Source organism: Plectropomus leopardus, chromosome 14, assembly GCF_026936395.1.
Source record: "Plectropomus leopardus strain MGB_pleo_1.0 chromosome 14, ASM2693639v1, whole genome shotgun sequence".
Lineage (NCBI taxonomy): Eukaryota > Metazoa > Chordata > Actinopteri > Perciformes > Serranidae > Plectropomus > Plectropomus leopardus.
Window position 1 is genome coordinate 8,594,955 of NC_142189.1, and position 20,734 is coordinate 8,615,688.

Below are 20,734 nucleotides of genomic sequence, written 5' to 3' on the forward strand. Positions count from 1 at the left end.
TAAAAGTTAACACAGCTGCAGGGAGGTAGGACAGTCAGTTACAAGCACATTCATCACTTCAAGGTCCAGTGTCAAAAATGTCACTTCAGCTCACATTATAAATATGGGGTGCGCCCTGTAAGGTTGCCATTTTGACAGAAACCCCCTTTGGAGGTGCAGAAATAAATCTAGTATTGATTACAGCAGCCTGTGGACCAGACTCCATATCAGAATTTATCCATTTTTGTTTGATCTGTACCTAATCACCATAAATTATTCTTGACTGAGTTATTAGGTGTATTGGTGTTTTCGTTTTAACCGGATTTGAAGTTCGGGGTACATTTTCCGTGCTACCTGCCTCATGGCAACCCGTTTTTTAAAGCCACAACCCCTAAGTGCGCCAGCGGAATAGAGCCTGGCAACACGACCGCACTGTGAACCAACCGCCTCTGGATTAACGTTGTTACAGTGTCAGGTACGTACAGCTGCATCATGCCTGTCCATATGAACCTCTTTGATTAAAGCACCTCTTTTATTTTCCACCGCAGCTCATTAGTCTCGCCAGCAATTGGCTCATTCAGACTGCTGCATGCGGTCAGATTGGCTTCAAGACGCCTTTGAATGGGAAATTCAATAGATGTAATGTGTAATGTAGTGAGAGACCTTTTCAGAGGAGACGGTGGGTCTTTCAGTTCGACTTTTATTGGATGCTGTGAATCTATATGCCTCAAAGAAAGAGCTAAAATATTGTTTCTAACCGCTGTTTGATTGAAATGTTAATGTTTTATGTTTATTATTTGCATTTGAATACACCAAGGGTGTTTTTGATGTAGAAATAGGAACATAGGAGTTCACATCCTCGCCTGGCTGCTCTTTGGTTTGACGTAAAATAGCAAGAGCGGACAGTATCAGTACCCATGGAGACTGCGAGTGCCCTGATCTCCAATGCAGTGTTGCTGTTGCATAGAGACTGAGAAAAACTGTGAATTTCAAGGTTGATGCACTGAATGACAACGCGGCTATTTTAAGCGAGAGCCACCTCTCCATCTCTCTCTTAGATTGCCTTACTTGTTGATGTTTGTCTTAAATGTGTCTGTTTTTTTCCTCTTTTCTTCACTGAAACAGGATTATACAACTCTCCAGAGCCACATCAGGAAGACACGGGATGGGCCACTGACATCAAAGAAGCCTCACATCATTTCATGGCAAACTCTGAAGTGCAGAGCTGTTTGATTTAAATGAACACAGAGCTGGACAACATCTGGCTGTATGTAGATTTTTTTGTAGGCACTAAGAGCAGAGCAGCCATTACCCTTCAGTGCATCATCTGAATGGAAATATGGACACCGACAATGGAGGAATTCTAACTCAACATGTCCAGGAACTATGAGGTACGTTAAATTTTTTTAATATCAGAAATCAATCTTTCAGTGATTTCAAAGTTGCCTTTTTAGTAAGATATTACAACCAATTATGCAGTCTACCTGCAAGTGAGCAAGTCAGTATAAACTCATTCAGATTCACGACTTGATTTTACATTGTAGAGAAAAGCCTAAAGAGTTCAAAGATATCAAGTAAATTAGACTAATTTTTGTGATATTTGTTACATTTAATTAATTAAATGTAGGCCTGGGTGATTTCAAGGTATTTCTATTTACTGGGGTATTTTGAAATACAAAATATGATTTTTAAAAATATCAAAAATACAGACACTCCTCTGTTAAGGCTCTGAAACACCAAACCAACATTAAACATTAAAGAACTAGTGGTAGCAATGGCTGACTGTTGAGTCACCTCATGTTGCCTATGCGTTGGCCAAAAAGACGCAGAATTGCACCAAAAAAAACAAAAAAAAAAACAAACAAGGGCAGACTAATGCCAATGATGCAGGACACATCGCCAAAACAAGACAACAGAGGTATCTAATGGCCTGACATTTACCAAGAGCTGACTGTTGCCTTGGTGTGTCAGCGTGGTTAATAAATCCAGAGAAACTGTATTTAAAGAATACATTGTATTGCACAGCTTTTGCCGCCAGAGGTCAGTCTCGACCGCTGTAACAGGCATCGGAGCTGAAAAAGATTGCAACTGCAAGTGGTGGGGATAATGTTACAGGACTAGTTAAAAAAAGAAAGATGCCTCCGCCCTTATTTGGGTGTTTTGCCTCATACATAGGTGTAGATTTCAAGGGAAGTGGAGGGGGCACCCTCTACAATATTTAGAACATGTGTATTTGACCCCCCACCATAAAAACTCTAAAGTAATTAAAGTAGTATTATATAATTAATTATTTGACAAAATTTAAAACATTAACAGTATAAACTGATGCAGAAAATGCAAAAATTGGTGCATAAAATGAATGAATTCAGGAAATGTAGTGTGTAATATCCATTTTTTTTTGACAGAGGTACCCTAAACTGCCTGCATGATAAAGGTCCCCTGAAATGTTGAAACAAAACCTACTCCCTGATTATGCTATTTGCTTGCAAGTGGGCCAGTCACTATAAACGCATTGGATTCACATGATTTGATTTCAAATTGTAGTGAGATCAAAAAAGTCAAAAGTTAGCTTTAGTGCCAATTCTGTCATTTATGCTAAGCACACAGATACTAAAAATGCGTTTCTCTCCATGCCCACGGTGCAAAGAAGTACAAACAGAAAATAAAAAATGTATATACATAGAATTAAATATTAGGACATTTAAAAGGAAAAAATTAAGACATAAATGTATATACTTATCTGCATATGCTGCTATATATAATCCCAAAGACCCAAAAGATAGCAAGTAGTCATACTAATTTTTGTGAATTGTGTTACACATAATGCAAAGTCATGAATGATATATTTTATGCTCCTCTGCAGCCAAAAACATGGAGTCTTGGTTGTCAGTCAGTCATTGGCATAAGATAAGATTAACAAGAAATAAAATGGCAAAGCTCTTTGTTTAAGGGTTAAGTGGTTTGACATATAAATGGATAAACCCTTACAGTGGACATTTTATTGGGATATTTATCTTTTTCTACTTCAAAATAGACATGAGCCCCTGAGGACATTTGCTTTTCAGACAGTATCAGTCCAGTGTCAGTAGATTGGACGAGGTTGAAAATCGATGCTGTCATTCTGAGCTGTTACTAACATATAAGGATAAAGACAGCACTGGCTGTAACACTATTTCGGCAGGCGTTAAAACGGTGTAAACACGATTTAAAAATCTAAAACAGAAGTGACACCATATTTATGTAATACTTTCAGTTTTTGTTTGTGAATCTGATCAAATAAAAGACAGACTGTAGTGATGATGTCATCTAGAGACGAATCCTGGAGCTGCTCCACAGACAGTGAATAATAGAACAACAGCTAGAACACTTTGAGCTGCAGCCACAGGGATTTTTACTGGTATAAGGGCACATTTAGTGATTCACTGTTGCAAGCTCTCACTTAAATAATGGAACATAGAACCCCTTACTTTCAGTATTTAAGTATTTATTTTTAATGCCTGTCAATCCGCTCAATAAGGTGACACCCATCTGTATCTGTGTATCCTGGAGGAGTTGCCCATAGGTTATTGTTGAGTCTTCTTTCAGGTTTGGCTTTCCTTTACAGGAATACTTCAGCCACTGAATGATCATTTGTATATTAATCACTCACAGTGTGTTACATTTCATTCGTGGAGAAAATTTTGTTTCTCTTGCATGCCTCTATCGTGAAGAAAGAATCCAAAAACACCAAATTCTTGATGAATTGAAGTCATAGGGGTCCATGTTGAACAAAGACAAAACTATATCAAAGTGCCTTTTTGCAAACTTTCACTCAAGTCATGCAGTTATATCTAAGTTTTATTTATCCATTTGCATGCTCAGTACTTTCCAAATACATGCATTTTTGCTAATAACTTATATTTTTACACTTCCACATAAACAGACGCACCAAATAAACTTAAAATGATTTTAACACATCTGAATTATAATTCAGTTAATCAATACACTGATTTGACTACAAATGTTGATTTGTTTTGAATCACTGCAATTTACCTCAATTTGTCATTTTAAGTTCAGTTAACTCAAAATTTCAAGGCAGCCTGGAGAACTTTTTTAAAGTTAAAACATATTTTTTAATAGTGTTGAGGGCTTCTTTCTTCATGTTGAGTTAGAACGTAAGATTGAAAGTTTATTCATTACCTTGGAAACCAAATTTGCAGGATAAAAATAATAAAGTTTATTAGCTGCGGCTTTTGATCATATTACACAGTCTTCCTCAGCAGATGGAGTCTCTGCAAGCCTCAAAGAAGTGAGACTGGTTTGTTATCAACTGTTTCCAAGGTTAAGATTGAATTTTGTGTTACTGCCAGTAAAGCTTTTGCCCATTATTGTTCCTATTAATGGACCCACAACACAGCTTGTCACACGGTTGAGGGAGGGATGTAGGCAGACGGTTGAGGCAGCAGGATGATTTTAGGGGTTTATTGCTGAAACGAGGGTACGCACCAGTCAGCAACTTTAAAACCACTGACAGGAGAAATTAATAACATTAATCGTCTTGTTATAATGCAATGTTCTGCTGTAAAATCTGGTGTCCTGGCAGTCATGTGGATGCCACTTGACATGCACCACTGACCCAAACATTGTGACAGACCAAATACAATACAAATTCCTCACTCTCCAGTGGAAGTTGCACAGCAGGAGAATGCGTCATGCTACATAGGAAAAACTACTCAGGAATTTCCAGAGGAACATAACAAAGAGCTCAAGGTGTTAACCTGGCCCCTAAATTCCCCAAATCACAGTCTGATTGAGCATTCATTTCGTGGGATGTGCTGGAAGAAGTCTGATCCATGGAGGCCCCACCTTGCAACCCACAGGACGTCCCCAGAGGTCCTGTGTCCATGCCTTGACAGGTCAGAGCCAAGTCCGATCCATGGAGGATCGAGTCATAGACACAGGACCTCTGAGCTCTTTGTCATGTTCCTCGGGCCATTCCTGAGCAGTTTTGTGATGTGGCATGGCACATTGTCATGCTGGGATGGTCACTGTGACTGGGGACTGCTGTGGCCATGAGGGGATGTACTTTACTGTGATGGGACAGTACTGGGATGTACTGCAATGGTATATGAGCGGGTGGTGATCGTCAAGTGGCATCCACATGACTGCCAGGACCTTAAGTTTTCCAGCAGAACATTGTATTGTAACAAGATGGTTAATGTTACGTCACATGTGCTTAGTGTTAATGCTGTGACTGATCAGTGTATATGAGCGCACAGGCAGGTACAAGTACTGGTCGCTTGAAAGCACAAGTGGCAATTTTGAAGGTGTGGCTTGGAGTAAATATGTGAACTGAGATGCTAATGAGGAAATGAGATGCAGGTGAGAAGGTGGGTGGGAAACTCCAGGTAACTAAAGAGAAGATGAGAAAATTGGGAACAGGTGTGTGTTGGGTGAGGCAGTCAGTTGATGGGGAGGCTAGGGAAAGTCAGAGGGCATCTGGTGGATGGACTGAAAATAGCATTAAAGGAATCGGGAATAGGGAATGTTCCTGCCGACCACCAGCCAATGGTGACCATCGCAAAATGTCCTGAATATCAACAAAACCCGATTTTAAGTAAATTGAGGGTCGCAGAAAACTGACATAAACTGATAGTGTACATTAAATCTGTTTGTTTAACAAAGTAAAAAAAGTTATATTGCAGATGTAACTTGCATCTTTCTCTGCTTTACCTGCCAGCCTGGTCACTCAGTAGGGATGTTGGCTGCCGTGGAACATGGTCCCATCCTCTGCAGCGACTCCAACATCCTCTGCCTGTCGTGGAAAGGCAGGGTCCCCAAGAGTGAAAAGGACAAGCCGGTGTGCCGGAGACGGTACTACGAGGAGGGCTGGCTCGCCACGGGGAACGGAAGAGGAGTTGTTGGGGTGACGTTTACATCGAGTCACTGCAGGAGGGACAGAAGCACACCTCAGAGAATCAATTTTAACCTGCGAGGACACAACAGTGAGGTGCGGTCTTAAATCTAAAGTTTTTATTGTAGGAGAGTTAAAAACATTAAGAGCAATTCCTCAAAGAAAAATTCACCATTTCTCTTTAGTGTTCCCCTTCCCTCCGACTTGAAACACCTTCCAACAAAACTGGCATGTATTTATATCTAACCCGCCATCACAGAGTCCTCCATCCTGATCTAAAAATCAATGTTCACTCTCTTTGACGATTACACAAAGTGAGATAAAGCTTTAATGATCTCCATGGGGAAATGAAACTAATGCAGCAGCGAAGAGCGCTTGGAAAAATCAAGAAATTAGCATATAAATAACCACAAAACGAACAGAGGTCAAATAAATATACAGCCAACACTAACAACTGTTTATATATATATATAAAAGTAGAAAAATATCAGAGCATGTAATGATCTTGCATACCACAGAATCAAACTGCACATGAACATACTGAGAAAATATGCATACATAATAAACATGTAGTATAGAAAATATGAGATATATGCTGTAAAATAAAGAAAAATAAGATGTGAAATGGAATAAAAAACTCTAGCATATTTAGATGTATCAAGATTTGTCTCTGCATGCTTTTTAGTATGCATTTTTAGCTCATCAAATAAATAATCAATTTACAGCCTCAGAAAACATCAACATTATCCCAATAGGGCTTATTGCTAAGTACGTTTTATATAAAGAATATTCTAAGGAAGGTGGAAAGGCTCACAATATTTTTTTTTAAAAAAAAGAAAAGATAAGAGTCCGAATGTCTTTTTTCCCTGTATGCGGACTTTTCTTCCAACTGCAGTGAACTCAGGAATCAAATATAGCCTTAAAAGCTTTTTTAGCATTGTGTTCACTTTGTCTATTAATCATGGATGCTCTTCTGTGCAGAAAGCCACCTGAGTTTGTGAAAATAGTAACTGTGTTCTGGGGTTTTTGCAGGTTGTCCTTGTGCGTTGGAATGAACCCTTTCAGAAGCTTGCGACCTGCGATATGGAGGGAGGGATCTTTGTGTGGATCCAGTATGAAGGAAGATGGTCGGTAGAGTTAGTGAACGACAGAGGAGCCCAGGTACACACTTTTCTTCTGCTGTCCCATACAATGTATTATACGTTTGCATGTCATGGTTATCTACATTAAAATCAGTATTTATATATGTATATACATTCCCTCAATGAAAAATAGCCCATAAATTAAGGTATAATCATCCATGAATATTTATTATGTAACAACATTAATTATTTTTATGAACACAGAGAAGGTCAATTAAAACAGCGATAGCTTTCTGACTTGTTTTCATTCAATATCAGTCACTCACACTCTTGCACTTCAGAAACTTGCATAGTTTGACCTCATGTAACAGACTTCGAGATATTCTTGCAAAATGTTGAGCAAGTCTAACATCTGGAATAGTTTGAAAATTTGCAAATATGACCTCCAAAAGTCGAGTGCCAGATAGGATTTTCAAAGGAAACTTATGTCACAAATTCACAACGGGCTTGGCAAATCACCTGAAAACTGTAAGTATTACAAGTATAGCCACCTTGCAAAGTACCCTTTTTTCGAGTTACTATTGCTAATATTCAACCATCATGCTAATGAAGTGACTAATTGTCACACATTTTTTGGTGCATCAGTCCTCATCTCTTATTTAACACCCCACCCCCCACCTCTGTCAACGCTTCGATTAATCATGGATATTTGTCAGTGAAGCTTCAATGCCCAGAAACTGGTATTTGGGACAGCTCTAATACTAATACATTATACAAGACATCTGTACTGCACTTGATCTCACAGAAAAACTTTCTCAGAGAGACCTATGTAATATTGATGGCAGTGTCCTGTATGCATACACAAATATCTTTTTTTCCTCAAACTTGAGTGAATACAGTCATTATATGGAGCATATGTGTTCCAGATTTTTGGTACAAAAGTTTTAAAAAATATATTTCACAATAAAAATGATGTATAAATAAGACCAACTGCACAACAAATGCAGGAAAAACAAAGAAACAGAGCAAACACAAAAGCCTTCAGGGTCTATTAAACAAATTGAGTAAAACTGAAACGTCTTAATAATGTAGCAGTTTTTGCAAATCTATAACTTTTGAGTTTTACATTTTCAACAGTAGTACATTTTCACAAAGGTATCTTTAAAAATATGAAAGGATACACACACAAATACCTTAAGGGTGAACATTTCTTCCCTCCAGGTGAGTGACTTCACTTGGTCACATGATGGTACTCAAGCCCTCATCGCGTACCGGGATGGCTTCGTGCTGGTCGGCTCGGTGAGCGGACAAAGACACTGGTCCTCAGAGATTAACCTGGAGAGTCAAATCACCTGTGGCATCTGGACCCCTGATGATCAACAGGTATACAGTGCCTGGTTAAATTTATATGAATGTCTTCAATCATTCTTTCTGTTGTTGTGTTGAAGTGTTTTTTCTATTTTAATAAGAACAATAACATACAGGGGAAGGTGATTGCCCCTTGCTTCAGATGCCTCTAATACAAGATAATGTGACTTGAATAATGGTCTTTCTTGCAGCACTTTTCAGGCATTTAGGGCACCAGAGCATTTTTTTTTTCAAAATTGCTACTTCAAAAGGTATATTTTTATTTATTAATTCATTTTGTTGTTGTTTTTTTCTGGATAGCTGATAGCTTTTGATACGGTAAATAAATCAAGACAGACAGTCAAAATTCCCATACCGTAGCAGTCATAATAGAACAACATAATAATGTCATCTTTTCAATACCTCCACAAAATATGGCCGTAAAGGTCTTACATATTTCATCCACTTGGTCCAGTGCCCAATGAGCACACTGCATCAAGGCATTTTCATCACGTCCATCCATTCAAGTTTAATGTCCAATGCCCCCTCAGGTGTTGTTTGGCACCGCAGACGGTCAGGTGATAGTGATGGATTGTCACGGACGGATGCTCGCCCACGTCCTGTTACACGAGTCTGATGGGATCGTGAGCATGTCCTGGAACTGCCCCGACTTCCTGGTGGAGGACAGCACAGAGAGCGACACCGACTCTGATGACAGTATTCTGCCTTTAGGTACAAACACACAGCTCATAAAACATTGTGCTGCCCTGAGCTGTCTGTGGAAAGCTAATGTAATTACTTTAATTTTTTTTTTTTCCAAGTGCGGAGAGTCAAGCCTTTGTTGACAGTCACCTTCTTATCAGGAGATATCAGTTTAATGAACAACTATGACGACCTCTCGCCTGCTGTAATTCGCTCAGGGCTAAAAGGTATAAAAATCCATGTTTCACTGTGACATTTACAAGCATGCTCATAATTTTTGTCAATCACATCACCCATAACACATAAGGTTTTCTGTACTCCTTCACCCCACAGATGTGGAGGCCCAGTGGTGCTCCCAGGGAGACCTCCTGGCTGTGGCCGGCATGGAGAGACACGGGCTTCCTGTGGACGCCGCCTGCTCGTCCATGATGAGAAACGCTCTCGTTAAGTTCTATAATGTCCAAGGAGAGCACATCTACACTCTGGAAACACCTGCACAGGTTAGTCCGGTATAAATTAAGAAATATATTGGATGAGTAAGGTGCAGTATTGTCCATGATTATGAAACTGTATTTGCTATGCACTTAATACATATAATATTAATTTCATTATTTCATGATTCATTTTTACATGTCCATGTTTTCGATATGAATTTCTATTTTCCATGTTTTAAACAACTTTTTGCTTTTTATAGAGTTGTGACATAATACATAACAAAAGTCATAGAGAGAAATAAAGAAATAAGAAGGAAAAACATATATAAGATAAAAACAAAAATGCTCCTCATATGTTAAAATGGTAATCTATACAAAACAGAGACAATAATTACAATAAATGCAAATAAAAAGTAAATAAATTATATAGGCTCAGAATCTGCACAGTCCACAAACTTGATCATGTGATAGATCTAAATCCTTCACATAGTTTATAAAGGGGCTCAATATAGTTTGAAATATTCGCTGTTTACCTTTTAATATATAAGTTATCCTTTCTAACTGAAGATTTGACAACATCAGTCTTGTCCACTGATTCGTGCTTGGTCTGCTAAGCTTTTTCCATAAAAATGCAGAACATTTTTTAGCATAATGATTGCTTTTTGAAGCAGAAAAGCAGACAGGATTTGTGAGTGTTGAAGATGATGTGATGAATAGATGCCATAACTGTTAACAGAGCACTGAGTGAGTTTTTTTTGTGTAAATTGTTTTTCAGAGACCCATCACCACCATCTGTTGGGGTCACAGAGACTCTCGTCTGTTCCTTGCATGTGGACCTGCGCTGTATGTGGTGCGTGTGGAGCACAGGGTGGCCAGCCTCCAACTTCTATGCCAGCAGGGCATCGCCAGCGCCTTGCGAGAGGAGAAAGATGTGGGGAAACTGAACATGCCCTCGCTGCTCTGCTCTTATGTCACCACTGCTTTCATACCTACAATCAAGGTGCGTTGGACTCATTTCTGTGCAGCAACAGCTTCTTACCAACTCTGTTTACAATGCAAAACTGCTGACTGAGATGGGTTTTCACCCAAGAGTCCAGCAATCCTTCAGCCTTTTCCTCTCTTTGTTCTAGCCCCCAATCCCTGACCCCAACAACATCCGTGACTTCGTCAGCTATCCCACAGCTGGGAATGAGCGGCTCCACTGCACCATGAAGCGAGCAGAGGACAGCCCCGAGGCAGGCGGACCCTGCTACACTCTCTACCTAGAATATTTAGGAGGACTGGTGCCCATTCTCAAGGGAAGGCGCATCAGTAAACTACGGCCCGAGTTTGTCATTATGGATCCAAAGATGGACAGCAAAGCAGGTGGGCTTACAGCTCCTTTTCATGAGGACTAGTTCTTTGGTGGGCAGCAGTTCTGGTGAAAAGTGTCAACACTGAATTAAACATACATGAAACTCCACGTTTGTCACATTGTCTCCACACCTGTATTGGTGGCAGAATTTCTATTGCCACCTTTAAATGGAGCTTGTGGTTTACGACAGGGGAGGTCATGTACATGATATGCTTGCCGCTAAAGTGGTTAAGTCCTGAGAACACCACTGCTTGGCAATGGCGACATGGACGTTACTGTCTGCATCTAGAAGCCACAGCTAGCAAACGGGTAACAAAATGCAAGAAATGCAAAGGCATAATTAAAGACAAAAAAATATTTTTATGCCTTTGCGCCAGTGATAGAGGCTGAAGGCTTTATGTTTTTCAGGTAGTCCTTATATACATACATTGTCCCTCTGTCCATCCATCCATCCTTCTGTGCACACATATGTTTATATGTACATACGTACGTCCATACCATTCTTTTAACACCATATCTCAAGAACGCCCTTAGAGAATTTCTTTAAATTTGGCACAGAGATTTTCTTGGGCTCAGAGATGATCTGACTGCATTTTGGTGGTCAAAGGTCAAGGTCACTGCGACCTTGCATTCATCTCACTCCTGTGAACACAAAATCTCAGGATCACAATACGGTGATTTCTTTCAAATATTGCACAAACCTCCACTTGGACTAAGTGATGAACTTGACGGACGACCAAAGGTCAGGGTCACTGTGACCTTGTATCTTTCCTTTTCTCTTGAACACAGTACTTTAAGAAGGCCTTTGGGAAATATAGTCAAATTTGGCATAAATGGACTTTGACTCAAGAATGACCTGATTAAAATTTGGTAGTCAAAGGTCAAGGTCCTGTGACCTCACAAAACATGTTTTTGGCCTTAACCCAGTAATTAATATGCTTATTATGACAGAATTTCACACGGATGTCGAAAAGGATAAATTGATTACGTGATTTCATTTTTAATCCAAAAGGTCAATGGTCAACTTTACTATGACATCATAATGTTTCGGAAAAACCCCTTTCTGGCCATTACGTCATACCTCAGGAAGTGGAGACATTTGGTCAGACACTAAATTGATGACACTAATCTTGTGTGACGGCATTGAAACTGTGCTGATTGTATGGCTCTTCTGTGCTGCCGGGGGGGAATATGTGTGTAGAAATTGATGTAAACTGTAACTATAACTTGACTTGTGCGTGAAGACATACAACTGCCAGGGGGTAATTCTAGTTTTAAACATTTATTTGACAGCAAATATAACCTGGAACATGTATTTGTATTTCTTGTCATCTTAAATTTAATTCTTTGCCTAGGCCATTCTTTAAATTTGTTCTCCATTTTAAAATAACTATACATATTCATGTGGTGTTATGCTCATTCACCTTGAGTAAGAGCACATACAGACTCTGGTGATGACTGCTCCTTTCTGATGTAACATGCTCTGAGGCTCAATACAGGAATAGCCTTTACCATGACCTGGCTGAGCTGGAGCTGCATTTTAGTCATGTTCTTACACAGGGGGGAGTTTAATGTTACTATGTATGAGGACTCACCACTTCTGTGTTTGTGTGTTTTTTATTTACCAGAGGAGGTGTGTGTGAATCCCATGATCTCATACACTGACAGCTGTAACTGCTCTGACTCCAGTGACATTGAGTTGAGCGATGAGTGGGTGGGAAAGAAGTCCCCGAAGTTATCCCGAGGAAACAGGTCACCCAAACTCTGCATGTCAGATATACTATATTTATATAATTATTTACACATGAACCATGTGCGGATGTTTTATAGCTTTTTTCCAACTTATTTTGGCCAATTTCTGATATCAATATATGCACTTTTTTCCCACCTAATTGCAGAGATCATATCTCACCTGTAGTGGAATTAGCATGTTATTATGTCTACTCTTATTGTGATGGCTTATTGGCTGATGCAGACATAAAATACAACACTTTTCAAAATGAACCCATTCACTGAGAAAATATAAGAAAACTAATTAAACTTAGGTTAACTGTAAAAGATGCCATTTATTTTTTGGGAAGATTTTCAAACAAAATTGTAAATTTCATCCTATAACAGGCTTTGTTGATGCCCTCCCTGAGACAATCCTGACAAAGTATCAAACAAGGCAATTTCGACATATTTTGAGTAAAATTAAAATTAAAGTTGCATAACTAAAGTGTCATCTGATTAGCCTGTCATGTTATCAGCAGAAATGTTTAATTTCAGGCCAATTTTTCATTTTAAAGTCTTCCCTGATGTGGTAATATTATCTTGCATTCCTAGAAAATGTTATATTTCAAAATAAAAGACAATTGAAAATTGTACCTCTTTATTTCATAGGATGAACATGGAATCAAGAAAGTCTCCCAAACTTTCACGTGCCAATCAGGAAGGTCAACGGTCGCCACGATTACCAACAAAGAAGCCTCCAGTTCGGTCTCCAAGTTTGACACGTCGCGAGTTTTCTATGGACGGGATCACAGAGGTACAACATCTGAGAACCTCTGTCCATAATTTAATCTGCATTATCCACAAATGATGCTGTCATATCTGCATTAGTTTTAGTCTATGTAATTTTTCACAAAAAATGATTTAAAAAAATTAGAATTTTTCAAGTAACTATAGTGTCGTTCCTTCTTTAATGTCAAAATTAAAATGAATAAAGAATGTGTTTTAATATGTTAATACTGTGCTTTATCTCTGTCACTGATGTATCACACCATCATTTTTCTTTCTTTCTTTCATTTCCACTGCGTCAAAGCACAACTACCTTGCTCAAGTCACATCCAACATTTGGGGGACAAAATTCAAAATTGTTGGACTCGCTTCTTTTCTCCCTACCAATCTCGGTGCAGGTAAATGCCATTTTCAAGAAACACATATACATCATGTTGACCATTCTGATGAACCTAACAGTAACAATGGCTTTCTTTTGTGTTTCAGTCATCTATAAAACAAGTTTGCTTCATCTACAACCTAGACAGATGACAATCTACCTTCCAGAAGTACGAAAGATTTCTCATGACTTTATGAGCCTGCCAGTCTTCAACCCCAACGTGTTCAGTGAGGATGAGGACGACTTACCAGGTGTGAATGAATATCAAAGATGACCTATTGTGCTGATTTTTGGTTTCATATGGGGTTTCCACTAAGAAATGTTAACATGCTTTAATGGTCAAAAAAACCTTTCTCATACTGTCTGTATTGGAGCACCTGTATTCAAACCCTTTCTGTTTAAACCCCCATTCCTAAGAAGCCCAGTCTGCTCTGATTGGTCAGTGCTCCCATCTTTGCACCTTCATCGCAGCTGGGAAATTACTGTAAGGGAGAATAGTGGCTCCTTTTATTCTGAGTCTTGCTCAGAATAGTCTTGCTAAGCATAATGCCCTCTCCCTCCGATGTATCTAGCACACTATGATGTCATGCTGTTGCCAGAGTAGAAAAAAAATGTTGGAAAAAGTATTCAGAACTGTCTGATGCCTGGGATTTTTGCTCACGGGGATTACTTTTACATATTTTCACATTATTCACATTATTTGACTCTTTGGCATAATAGGTCCCCTTTAAGCACCCTCTTAAGAAATAAGTGTGATTGCAATTATTTTAAAAGCACTGGAGTTTTATTTTGTGCCAAATGTTTCTCACACAGTTCTTTGTGTTTTGATAAAGTAATGGGGCCGTCTGGAGTGGCAGGAGACAATCCTCCGTGCACAGTCAACATTCCCATCGCTCCCATCCACAGCCCAGCTCAGGCCATGTCTCCCACTCAGAGTATCGGCCTGGTTCAGTCTCTTCTGGCCAATCAGAACATTCAGCTTGACGTCCTGACCAACCCTACAGCCACTGCAGCAGCTGCAGCTGCAGCCGCAGCAGCTTCTCTCCCTGTCACAGATCATGGGCAGGATGCAGTTCCAACTCCGTACCCAGTGCCAGCTAGATACTCAAACCCTGGTCAGGTGATCTTCAATGGGCTGGAGATGGGTCCTCTTCTTCCTGGCACTCTTCCTCCCCCACCTCCACCTCACCATCTCCCACCGCAGCCTCACCCGCAGAGGTCTCATTCTCAGCAGCCTCGCACACTGCAGTCCAAACAGTCACAACAAATGCAGACACAGCAGCAGCAGCAGCAGCAGCAGCAGAAAATGCACCATCATCATCATCATCAACAACAACAGCAACAACAACAGCAACAGCAGCAACACCATCAACAACTCCAAGTTCCACAACAGCAACAAATACCACAAAATCCACAACAAGTGACGCACCAACAGCTTCACCACCAACAGCAGATCCAGCAGCAGCAGCAACAGATGCAGATGCAGCACGAACAGATGCAGCAACAGCAGCAGCAGATGCAGCAGCAGCAGCAGCAGATCCGCCAGCAGATCCAAGAGATGAGACAGCAGCAGCAGCAGCTCCAGCAGCAGCACCAGCAGATCCAGCAACAACACCAACAGATGCAGAGGCAGCACCAACAGATGCAGCAGCAGCTGAAGATGCAGATGGTGCTGCCTCCTCCTCCGACCGGCTATCCAACCATTTCGCTACAACAGATTCATCTTCTGCCTCCTCCTCCAACCACCGAGCCTGGGTTCAGCAGGGCAGAGCACAGCCACACTCTTAAGCCAAGTCTGCCGCGGACTTTACCTCCGTTCAGCGACATGGATGGGTCTGTGGAGATTCAGATGAGGAAGGTGAATCCTCCTCCTCCCTACCCGGGCACTGTAGTGTCTGCAGCAACAGCTACAGCTGTTGCTACACCTCAAACTCTTGTCACAAACTGTGACAGCCCAAGTGTCCTGGCGCCAGACCCCTGCTTGAAAAAGGATGAATTTTTACTTCACCCTGTCACTTTACAGTACCCGACACCTCTGGGGTATGAAAGGATCACAACCTTTGACAGCAGTGGCAACGTGGAGGAGGTTTGCCGGCCACGCAGGCGCCTTGTCCGCAACCAAAATGCATATGCTGTTCACGGTATCGGCGGCTCAGCGACACTCAAAGTCACTTCCTCTGAGAATAAAAAAATTCAGCTTCCCTACAGCTCAGCAACACTGAGTCGTCTCTCTGTCCCTCGATATTCAATACCAAGTGGAGACCCTCCTCCTTATCCAGATCCGGCTAATCAAGTAACAGCTACACTCCCTCCTCCACAGAGGATTGACAGCAGTCTGATTCATGCCACTCTACGCCGTGACCGCAGGGATGTGGGACTCAAAGTGCCACAGATGATGGAAAGCTCAAGGACCCTCCCTACAAAGGCTAAAATGAACAGCGCACTAACACTTAGCTACCAGCAGAGGGTGCCCACTGCTTTGTACACATGCACACAGTGCAGCAGCAACAGCAGCAGCACCAGTGTCAGCGTCAGCGGAGGTGGAACTATGAGCAGTGGCATTGCAGGTGGCACGGTGGTGAGACAGGACTTCCCACCAGGGAAAGGAGCTCATCACAGCACCATTATCGTGCACTCTAAAAGCACCACACCCATGGCCTCTCAGTCGTCGTACAGTCTGCTGGGTGCTGTTGATAACAGCAGGGACAGAACAGTGTACGTTAACTCTGCCTTCACTGAAGACGAGACTTTAAATCAGCAGTGTCACCTTGAGAAATCTGTGCGCCAGCTGACTCTCGGCGATGTCAGTTTGACAGTTAAACGCCCTCCGCCTTACCAGTGGGACCCCTCCACCACAGAGGAGTTCTGGCTCACTCCAGAACAAACTATGTTAGCTCCTCCACCTGGACCTCATAAACCGCCTCCACTCATCATCAGTCAGGCTCAGCACTTGGACGTGACTCGGCTGCCGTTCGTCCTAACGACTAAACCTCCAACCAGCCAGACCACAAGCACTCTTACTTTCCCATCAGGTTACCAGATATCCCTCTCGCCTTTTCCTCCAGGTGTAGGTCACAGTGGTCCTCCACTGCAGACCTTACAAAACCCTCCACCACAGTGCTCTCCGAATGAAGTGGTCGGTTCTGTCCCTTTTGCTCAGCAGGAACCCAACTTGGTTTTGCCACCAGGTTATCCTCCAAGTCTTGCTAACTTGGCGTGCTGCCCTCTCCCTCCGATGTATCCCGGAGCCAGCTCATGTGCCGGACTTCAGCTGCACCCAGTCAACCTCCACCCCTGGAACCCCTACCCCTGTCCGCCTCCCATGCAAGACCCTCCAGCACCTCCTCTCCCTACAAAAACTCATCAGATTTTGGAGAAGCCAATTCTCTCCCCACCTCCTCCCACTGGGCCGCCTCCTCCACCTCCTCTCCCTCCTCCACCTCCACCTACTGAGCTACCACCATCCAAAAGTGCCACGGAGGATCTAACAGAGTCCGCCAACAACTTTCCAGAGCCATCATCCCTGAATGAGAGCCCCGTGCCACAGGAGTCAGAACGCTTCAACAAGAAGAGCCGCAAAAGACTGGACAGCAGAGCAGAGGAAGCCAACATGCCCAATGTATCCGAGGGCAAATCCAGAAAAGAAGGACGTGCACTCTCTGACTTTAACACTCTCATCTCCAGCCCAAGGCTCGGCAGCAGAGAGAAGAAGAAGCCTAAAGGCCAGAGAGAGCAACTCAATAAAACCAAGAAGATGAGCAGGACCACCAATGAGTTCCAGGACAGCTCAGAGAGTGAGCCCGAGCTGTTTATCAGTGGCGACGAGCTCATGAACCAGAACCAGAGCAGTAAGAAGAGCTGGAAGAACAAGCGCAGCATGCGTATGGCGAGCGAGCTGGAGGAGATAAAGTGCCGCAAAGCAAATGAGAGGGAGGACCGTAGTTTGGGAAGCCAAGGATTCGTCTACGTTATGGCCAATAAACAACCTTTGTGGAACGAAGCCACCCAGGTCTACCAGCTGGATTTTGGAGGACGTGTCACGCAGGAGTCAGCAAAGAATTTTCAGATTGAGCTGGATGGCAGACAGGTAATGAGAAGAGTAATCTCTAAAGAGTTAACTATTTTTATACTTACTTTTAAAGCAAAAACGTGATGACCTGATGCTTTTCATTTTCTCATTAAAGAGTATTCTGAATATCTTTTTTTTTGTTACATCAGCTAAGAGCATGAAGGAAAAAACAAAAGCAATGGAAACAAACAATTACAAAACAAAAATAACAAACAACCCGTGCTAATAAGAGTGAATAAAATTCAAAGATTATTAGCAGTAAACACAGAAATAATAGTACTAATAATAAAATTAAATATGATCGAGACAGAATAAAAAAATAAATTAAAAGACAAATTAATAGACAAACTAAAATAGATGAATTTAAATAGACGTGGAGTTATTACAGAAACTTTTATAGATTTTTGGACTGTTTGTTAAAAAAAACAAGCTATTAAAATATATCACCTTAGGCTCTGAAAACATGGGATCTGCATTTTTTGGTATTTTCATACATCCTATAAAAAGCATTGACATTTTTATTGGTAATGCCTTGGACCTCAGATTATCACTACACAAGTATCGTGGCCAAAAGAACTTACAGTTTTAATATTATCACAATATCTATAGTAAATTTAAGATAATACTAATCAGTCTGTGTTAAAGTTTGTTTTTGTGATCTAAATCTCTTTAAATAAAATAAAGTAAATAAATAATTATTCGCTCAAAATACCAGTGCAGGTAGATGGAGAGAGAGACAAAGCAAGAAAAGAAACACAAATTATTTAATAAAATATGGATTATTTACATATTTTATTATGTGTGTATTATTAACATCATATCAATATATATATATTTTTTTTAAATTACAATTATTGTCAATGCTGGTATATTGCAATCCCCTTAGTAATGCCAATAATTATGTGTTTCAGCTGTAAATAAATCAGTGCAAAAAATGTTAGTGTTGGTTCATTCATGCTTTCTGAAACATCTTTCTATTTATGTTTGTTGTTTTTTTTAGGTGATGCAATTTGGGCGCATTGATGGGAACGCCTATATCCTGGATTTCCAGTATCCTTTCTCAGCAGTGCAGGCATTTGCTGTTGCCTTGGCCAACGTGACTCAAAGGCTGAAGTGAAAAAGGTTTTGTGTTGTTGTAGACTAAATCAAAAGAAGCCACAGTGGTCTAGCAGCCCAGTGTGTGGACCAAAAGCTGGTAAAGTCTCAGTGTTGTGGTGGTTCTTTTTAACGTGAAAGTTGGTCTTGCACTTGCAGACAATCAGTCTGTTGAAGGCAGTGTGTCGGCCGAGGTCAGTGATAATGGAGACTGCGCCGGTTAGTCCATCATTTCTAGTTCATATGCTGAATGTACTCAAGCTAGTTTTCTTAATTATTCAGATGTAGTGAAGTAAAAAATGTCAACCTTTCCTGGATAAACAAAAGGTTAAAGAAGTAGATGTTGGAATGGATTTTAAAAGCAGTGTGGAGGTTTAGTACCATGTGTGGTGCCAAAGACATCTCCCTTCTCTTAAAGTGATGGCTAATTCAGTGTACTTCAAATTAATAAATGTTTGGTTTATGTTTGTGATGAGGATAAAAAAATATACACAACTAATACCTACTTTACTAAGTATGGTGGCATTCAAAATTGCACATAAAGTTTCACAAAGCCATATCATATTAAAACATTGCATCATTTAAAGTCAGTTTCAAGGAACTAGGTAAATAAATAATTAGATTTTGTTATGAATATCTAATTGATTGCTTATTTTAATATTTATTCTTCACTCAAATCCCTTGTGCTCAAAGCATTTATTAGATTTTTTAGTCTGTCTAAATGTCTACATGGTGTTCAAATTGCTGAACATGCAATAGAAGAATATATTGATTTTGCAACTGCAACCTGAAAAGTTGAGAACAGTTTACCACAGTTTGTATATTTTCTATTCATGATACTTCTATGAAGTGGTGCAATGAACATTTAAGTCATATTGTTTTTGCCACGATACTGCAAAATCATTATTCAGTCAGAGCTGTTATGATCTGACCATGTATACATAATTTTTCCATGTGTAAACTGAATTAAAATGCTTCTGTTCATGTCAAAAACTCCCCACTACAACTGTTAGTAATGATTACAGTGAGTTTAAGGGTGCCAAATAGTCAAATGCATTTGACTGAAGGTAGATTAGCAGAGATGACGGTCGAAAATTCCCACAAACTAAAATGTGCAAAAACAGAGATCCTCTCAGTGGATCTCAAACTCGGTTGGTTGTGTTGTTTTCATTGGGTGTTTATGATGCTACTACATCAGTAGTTTGCCTCGTTGGAAATCAGTGCTGCTTTAGATAGATAGAGCTTGTGTGCAATAACGCTACCTACATAGAACTGATGTACTTGCAAAAGAAAAAACAAAGCTGCTTGCACTGTGTATTTAGTAAAATGACTTAACATCATTATATGCTTAGAAAAGTGTGGTTATATGTTGCTGATTTCAGTAATTTTTGTACTTCACCTTTGCTTTAACATGGTACCAAGAGTTTTTTGATGTTACACACGTAGAAAAAAGAACGAGAAACAGAAACTTGCAAAGGTATAAAATACAACATATTCATAAGTTGTTAAGATTTACTGTTTGTAGGAGTGAGATTCATGTAGATTTGGTGCTAATGTATAAAGAATCAAATGTGGAAATGTCTGGACATTTGTCATTTTCCAAAAGAAGGTTATTTCAGAGTATATGGAGAAAGTATTTTCAGAGAGGCTACAGAGAGTTTTAATTTAAGAGCTTTTAATTTAATGCAGCTTCAGAGACTTCAGCGACAGTGTGCGTCAGTTATCAGCAATACTGCCTAATGAATAGTTGGTTGCCTGATTTTTTTTCTCTTATTTTGTGAAGGAAACAAATATGATGTGACCATAGGTTCATATGGACCTATAGGCTGGCCAAAATGTAATAAAAACAAATTGTTCCAAATGTGTTTCTTGTTGTGTTTAATTTACAGTTTGGCTCTATG

At 40.3% G+C, this 20,734-nt stretch overlaps 1 protein-coding gene and 1 long non-coding RNA gene across 5 annotated transcripts in view; one reads left to right on the forward strand and one right to left on the reverse strand.

The window, feature by feature from the left end:
• Window positions 1–20,694, forward strand: tulp4b (TUB like protein 4b). 3 transcript variants are annotated; one of them, XM_042500694.2, is made up of 16 exons: window positions 1–454; window positions 1,105–1,370; window positions 5,699–5,968; window positions 6,905–7,033; window positions 8,176–8,337; window positions 8,853–9,033; window positions 9,123–9,230; window positions 9,337–9,503; window positions 10,213–10,437; window positions 10,568–10,802; window positions 12,420–12,543; window positions 13,174–13,318; window positions 13,595–13,688; window positions 13,777–13,920; window positions 14,503–17,756; window positions 18,739–20,694. In XM_042500694.2, the coding sequence occupies exons 2-16, from the start codon at window positions 1,353–1,355 to the stop codon at window positions 18,853–18,855; spliced, it is 5,373 nt and encodes a 1,790-aa protein (XP_042356628.1). In that variant the 5' UTR covers window positions 1–454; window positions 1,105–1,352; the 3' UTR covers window positions 18,856–20,694. The 3 variants fall into 3 exon arrangements, with proteins under 3 accessions (XP_042356628.1, XP_087943976.1, XP_087943977.1); XM_088087850.1 differs by lacking the exons at window positions 1–454; window positions 1,105–1,370 and adding an exon at window positions 3,481–5,529; XM_088087851.1 differs by lacking the exons at window positions 1–454; window positions 1,105–1,370 and adding an exon at window positions 5,444–5,575.
• The window catches only part of LOC148187419 (uncharacterized), an 18,330-nt gene continuing 3,363 nt past the window's right edge, over window positions 5,768–20,734 (reverse strand). For both annotated transcript variants that reach the window (XR_015778772.1, XR_015778773.1), the window contains exons 2-5: window positions 13,159–13,298; window positions 8,755–8,975; window positions 8,148–8,323; window positions 5,768–5,904 (exon numbers count right to left, since the gene is read on the reverse strand). This is a non-coding gene — a long non-coding RNA (uncharacterized LOC148187419). The remainder of the gene's footprint in view (window positions 5,905–8,147; window positions 8,324–8,754; window positions 8,976–13,158; window positions 13,299–20,734) is intronic.